Here is a 7,245-nt window from a genome sequence, read left to right on the forward strand (position 1 = left end):
ATGGCGGGCCGCAACTTTATCAAAATTTTTTGTAAGACTCTTTTATGTTTGAAGGAACATACATATTACTGTCGGAGTTTTATCAAGTAGTACAAAACAAAAGTATTGAATTACAAATTAAAATAAGAAGTATATTTTTAGAAATATTTAATTGTTATTAATAATATTTTTAAAAATATTAAATAAATAATAAAAATTCGGGCTGCAATAACTTTCAAGTGATCACCTAAGTATTAAACAATTAATGTGCAACAGATATCTAATTCTATTAAAACTTATATAGTAGCACACAAAATATTCAGTGAGAAATTTGAGGTTTGTCTGCTGCAACCACCAGAGAATAGATATTTACATTTTAAATTTACAAATGCGTGTTTAAATATTTTCGTACAAAATGAGTGGTTTCAAAAAGATAAATCGGAGAATTTCTTCGAGAAAATTTCTGATACGCACATGCTAAATTATATTCACAAAATACGAAAAAAAATGAAATAAAAAAGAGCAACATACACGATTATTTTTGTATTTGAATAAATATTTTCTTGTATGCAAAACCTGAAAAATAAATTTCTTTGCACCGTTGGTATGTTAAATTTCTCAGAAACGAAGAAATTAGGTTTTTATTAACGAGAAAATTATTTTAAATCTATTTTTTAAGGTGTGAAAATTAAATTTTGAAATGCTGCATGAAACAAGGGTATTCATTGCAATGGAGTAGATTTAGTTTCAAGTTTATCCTTACCGCAATCTTCTTCGTCAGTTCCGTCACCGCAGTCATCCATTCCATTACACTTCTGATTTTTGGTGAAACAGTTTCTGTTCACGCATTGAGTTTCACCAGCCTCGCACACACTTGCTGTTAAAATAAATAACAGATATAATGTCTGTGTTTCATCAGAATAATTGAAAGTGAACATGGATTACTTTGGCATCTAAATAAAAGCTCAATTTACGTGATAGCAGATGTTATTGATATGCCTCCAGAGAACATTTTTTAAAAATAAATAGAGTATTTCGAGATCCTGCATTCAAACATCAGGACATACTTCTAAGTATAATAAACTCATATTACTCATTTCGCCTCTTACATGTTCATGTGGTGAATTTGTTATTAAAATGCTTATTACAACATATGCTAACATTAAAATGGTGACTTTGATAAATAATAAATAAAATTAGCTGCTTTGTGTAAACCAAATTATACACTTCTTTACTATAATGAAATATACAATTGTAAGGGTTACTTCGCCAAAACGAAACAAGCCTTAACTTGTATTAATTTCTTTTATAAAAAAATTTACATGGATCTAAAACAGTCAACAATATATTTTAAAGCAAAAAAAAATACTTTAAAAAGCAATTTAGCTTAAGGGAACTGTTCAAGAACTAAACAGCATAACCAAGTATTTTGAGTATTTAGGTTAAAAAGTTAAAATATGTCTTTATATTTAGTTGATACCTGTGTAAATTGAAGTGAACTTCAGTCTGTTAACCAGTTTTATTTAACTCTCTTAAGCCTATACGAATGATAAAAAAAAAACTTTTATTAATATTGAGAATGGACTAATAGAAGTCTTGTGTACTTAAATATATAATTTATGTATGTTTAAGGGCATCTAACCACTGTACATAGTTTATCATATACTATTCATAATGAGTGCAAATTTTAATACCACGATGTACGCGATATTTTTCAACTATAATCCAATTGTGTTAAGCAAATATTTTTGTTAACCAAATAAAATGTAGTAACATTCACAGTAATATCGGAATGTATACTATATATTCGATGTGCGCTATTATCGGATGTGAATCAGAACCTGGCGTTGTTCTACTTGGTACCCGTAAATACTGATTTGTGATATTTTCATATAAAGTTTGAGATCAAAAATATGCTAACAATTAATTATCAAAATGTTTTAGTGTTACAATTTAATATATTTAAAATCCTTGAAATTGAAATGCTGTTTGGATGAATAAGAAAAAGCATATTTATATGTTTAACATTAGGGAGTTGCCGACCAGGTGGCCGAGTGGTTAGCGTGTCTGACTGCGGAGCCATCGGCCGCGGTTTCGAATCCTGTTCAGAGAATGGATGTTTCTTTATCTCTCTGTGTCTCCTTTGTGTGAATGTGACCCGCCCTACAAACGGGTTTGTGGTTGTATGACGTGTGCGACGCTGCTCCATCACCGTGGCTTCGAGTGGAAACATGATGGAGTTAACATTTCTTCAGTTTTCAATAATTAATGTTACTCGGCATATTTGTTTCTAGTACGCTTTACTTCTGCTTTACGTATAGATTTAGTGAGCTTTAAGGATATTTAATTTTTTCTTAGAGTTTCATCTGCTTCTATTTTTTTTAAATTATTTTTTTTAAGTAGTTTTTTAAATATTTTGTAAATAAAATGCTGTTTCCATGACAGCGATCGTTTTTTTCTATGACGACGATTCCATCGACGGTTTCCAACGCTGGAATTTCGTATTTTCAATACTTTTCTCGAAACGCCAGAAGAAGAAGATTGTTTACAAATCACCCCTAGAAAAAATAGAAAAATAATACAATCTTTGTTTTCCGAGTTATTAGCTTACTGACATACTTTTGCTCGAGTTATTAGCTTGTCAGACTTTTTTACAAAGAGAGAGAAGAGAGTAATTTTTACATTTTATAATAAGTAGAAAGATTAAAATTTTAAGGTAGAGAATTTTAACAAAAAACAATTTAAAAAATTGCTTGAAACTAATGCAATTTGTTTTAAGATTTATTAATATCATGAAACTCATTAGAAGAAAAGTATTTTCCCTGATGTATTATTTTTTTTCTTTAAAAAAATCTCTTGAAGAATTAACAGTAAAAACTTCGTATATGTTTAAGACATTCTAAGAATCAATATTTTAACACACTTTCTTGACAATTTCGAACTAGAAGAAGTTTTCATATGTTTGTTATTAAAACACGTGTTATTTCGAACAAGTAATCAGAAGCTTTAAATGTATCTTTGGTTTTAATTTAGTTGAAAACGGCATGATTTTTGAAAGGCACCAAAGAATGAAAACAATATGTTGTCTAACTCAATAATTGATCTGCACCATGGATATAATGAATTAAATCAGTATATTCGACTAAGTTAATTTTTCAAGTTATAAGTAAGGAGACAATAGGATCAACTAAAATGTTAAAATATTTTAAAATGTTTCATCAGAGAAGTTTCAATTGCAGTTTTTTTTTAAAAACTATTTTTCAAGATGTGCATATTGGAACGGTAAAAAATGACACTTTAGATTTCTGAAAAAAAAAGGAGAAATTATGGTTCAATCATAGAAACGCATTGTCTAAAACAAAATCATTTAAGCTCAGCTAAATAAGCTCTTACTGAAGTAGGGTGAAGACTCGTATTGAATTTTAAATCCTTTTCCTGATCCCATGAAATCTGTTCGGAAAAGGGAACGGATCTCATTTTCACCTACATTTGAAAGTATGGGCTTTGGCAATTCGTATCCACAGAAATTGCCCAATACTGACTTCTTGTCTTTTCCGAAGAAAACAAGCTGGTCTTGAGAACAACCTCTCGATGGATCAATGTCGAACTCTAAGAAGGTTATCTTAATTCTCTGAAAGGAGGAAAACGGTATTTATTTATGTTATCCTTCGTAATGAAAAGCTTTTCCGCTAAAATGAATGAAAAAGTTCATGCGACATCATTTTTTTTAAATAAAAATATTAAGGACGCTGATATATTTCACCAAAAACGACGATAAAAATATTTTAATAAATTTATACTAGGTTCAAGACAAATTAATTTATATCATTTAAAGTAAATGTAAATTTACATTATCGATATTATGTAAACAAATACTAAATTAACCTTCGTACATCCCTTATGGACCCCATAATTTGAAATTTTCAATTCATTTTTCTTAAAAAAAAATTTAAAAAAAACTTTTTGGAGTTGAATTTCTTAAAATGAATAAAGCAACTGCATTTTTTGTTATTTCGAGAAATATCCTTAAGCACGATATACACCAAAGAGCCATTACATTATGACCACCTTCCATCAATAACAATGGGCTCGCCCAGGTTTTCATGGTTTCTCGCCCAGGAACAATGTTTTCATGGGGCACATTAGGACCCCCATAATCCTCGTAGAACAATCCCTGACGTCTGTAAGCTACTTGAACATAGTTGCAGACCAGGTTCACCCATTCATGGCAACAGTTTTTCTTGCAGGGGATGGTGTTTACCAACAGGATAATGCACCATGTCATAAGGGTCGAATCGTTATGGATTGGTTCGGGGAACATTTCAGTGACTTTCAAGTCATGTCTCGGCCCCCAAATTCGCCTGACCTTAATCCAATAGAGCATTTGTGGTTCGACCTGGAAAGACAAATTCGTGATGCTACGCTACCCCCTCGCAATGAGAGGGAATTGCAGGACCAGTTCGTGAGTGCTTGGTACCAGATACCTCAGACTACCTATCAGCACCTTGTGGAATCAATGCCACGGTGGGTGCTAGCAGTTTTGAGGGCTAAAGGTGGTCCTACATGTTATTAGCAGGATGGTCTTAATGTAATGGCTCTTCGGTGTATAATAAAAGTATAATGGACCGATAACAAAATAAAAACAATTTCTTTCCTGCGAATCACGAAGTAAGATTCATCAATGGATCGTCTTCAATTCATGGTTCTTCCTCCGCCTGGTTCTTCCTTTTTTTTTCTTTTTTAACTTTTGAATAACATAATACTTGTTGATGACGAAATATTTCTTATTCTGAGAAATATACATTACACACAGTTAATGATAAAAGTATAATTGACTGATAACAAAATAGAAACATTTTATTTCATGCGAATTGCAAAGGAAGAGCCGATCATGAATCTTCCTTCACGTCATAGATCCTTCACTAATGCCCATGTTTCTTCTGTCATGGATCTTCCTTCGCAAGGGCGATGCTTACTTCGCGAGGTCAATAAATAAGCAAAATAAAATAAAAAAACATTTATTACAGCTGAAATTGTTAACGCTTGTTGGTGATCGTATTTTTTTATTTTTCTTATTTGAGAAATATCATTCCACATAGTTTATGATGTGAAGATAACAAAATAAATACATCTTTATTCCATTATGAACCCCGCATCAAAATTAAATTCTAAATTTCGACACATTTTTTATCTGAGTAGATAATACAGTTACTAATATATGTTGAATTTGTTAAGAAAGTATTTATAGACAATTGAAATTGGATCCATAATAGAATGCTCGTCTTGTGAAGGTAAAATAGAGCATGCTTAGTTACCATCATAGTTTTTGTATCTATTAGTAGAGGGGATTTCAATTTGATAGAAATACAATTTTGTCGATGAGTAGAGTGAATCGCATAGCTTAACATAACTGACTAGCTGGAGTATGAAAATTGTAGCAGAAACTCTCTGATGCATGATAATTCAATGTTTTCTCACATGACCAGCAGTAACTATCGTTACTTTATCTCTAAATAATATCTTCAAAATTTTGACTCTGCTTAAACAAACTAACTAGCCCAAAACTGAAAAGAATATAATAGAATAAAAAAAAATAACGTTTAAGTAAGACAAAGCTAATTAATAAAAAAGTACTTTTTTTCGAACTTCAAACAAAAACTTTGGGAGCATCATTCTCGAAATGAGTTCCAAATACTTTCGTGAATTCTCGATTAATTTTTCTTTAAAAGTATAATATTTATATTTTATATGGAAGCATTTTTTTTTAACTTAAAGAAACTCTTTCAGAGCCAAAATAAAGGAACATTTAAACAGACATTATTTTTCTAAAGCAGGCAGAAAATATTATAAAAACCTTTATTAAGAAATATGTGTTTCACAAATATTCCAGCTAAATTTGAGAATGGTGCTCGGCTTAAGAAGTAAACAATTTCTGAATTCAAACATTTAAGGAGACCCATCATGTCACCATACGATATGATTCAAAATATTAAAAACAAAAATCATACACTACACTGATTAGATTTAAGTTATAATCAATCGAATCACATAAAAGCAAAACATTTATAAGGATTTACTGTTGATACGTATGATTAGAAACTATTATTTTATTTCTTTTAATAGTAAATTTGTTCATAAAAATTGCTTTAAGGGCAATAAAATATTTAGGAGGCTATATCTAGCTACAAAATGTAAATTTAAAGAAATATATACATATCTTACATATCCCTGTGGAGCTCTGATTCTGTATTCACACCACAATCCATTATGATAGTTTCTCTTACCGAAAAAGGGACTTTCGATTGTTCCTAATTTTGATGCGTCGTATTCATCAAGACCGCGACATTGGTAGTCATCGCTGTCAGCAACTGACAAAATGGAAATAAATTTTAAAAAATATTGTCTTGAAAATGTCATATTGATTTGATTCATTTTCTCATTTACCTCTGTACAAATAATGTATTAAATTTAACGACACATGCATATATTTTACTATACCTGCCTTTTATCGTGCAAAGTAATGCATTACCAATATAAACTTTTTTTTAATTCTTTTAGCAGCAGCTTTTGATGCATATATCATTCGCTGGAGCGTGCAAACACTCCACCGCAAGCGGTGAATAAACATTGAATATAAATTAACATCTAAATAAAACATGTAGCATGAAAACATTAAAATATTATAAACATTTTAAGTATTAGAGCATAGGAACATAGAAACAAAGTCATTCAGATTGCAGGGCTTGTAATAGTCCTCTGTCGTAGATGCTTGACAAACCCTTATTTGCTCATCATTCACCCTCCTTGCACAGAAGACAGTTTGGATAAGACCTCGTTTAAATGATTCTCAAAAGTTCTCATTGAAGTTATTTTTAATTATTCTGTTTATAGAAAGCATTTCTCTCTGGTAGCATTGCAAGATGTTTTTTTTTTTTTTTGGCAAGGACATCTCATTTCCATAGATATTTACAATGAGAGGTTTCCCAATATCAACTATCGATCAAGTTTAAAGGAGAAAATAAATTTTTACTATTAGCAGCCAAAAGATAGAAACGATTTATGGATTGCTGGAAGACAACGGATCTAGTTCAGCCTCAACAGCTGAAACATTTCTAGAATTATTCTTTTGCAACTTTAACCTTGGAATGTGGACATTTTCTATGAAAATCTCGCGTTTCTATATAATGTGACGAAGAAAAGTTGCTTTACAGGCATTTCCTTTTGTACAAACTTGTATACATACATACACACACACACACACATGCC

The 7,245-nt window shown here is 30.7% G+C and overlaps 1 protein-coding gene across 1 annotated transcript in view; it reads right to left on the reverse strand.

The window, feature by feature from the left end:
- The window catches only part of LOC107441451 (ovochymase-1), a 37,699-nt gene that overhangs the window by 25,582 nt on the left and 4,872 nt on the right, over window positions 1-7,245 (reverse strand). Inside the window, 4 exon segments of the mRNA XM_071183430.1 lie at window positions 213-226; window positions 743-856; window positions 3,373-3,610; window positions 6,202-6,347. Of these exon segments, the coding sequence (XP_071039531.1) occupies window positions 213-226; window positions 743-856; window positions 3,373-3,610; window positions 6,202-6,347 (512 nt within the window).

Source organism: Parasteatoda tepidariorum, chromosome 7 (assembly GCF_043381705.1).
Source record: "Parasteatoda tepidariorum isolate YZ-2023 chromosome 7, CAS_Ptep_4.0, whole genome shotgun sequence".
NCBI classification, from domain to species: domain Eukaryota; kingdom Metazoa; phylum Arthropoda; class Arachnida; order Araneae; family Theridiidae; genus Parasteatoda; species Parasteatoda tepidariorum.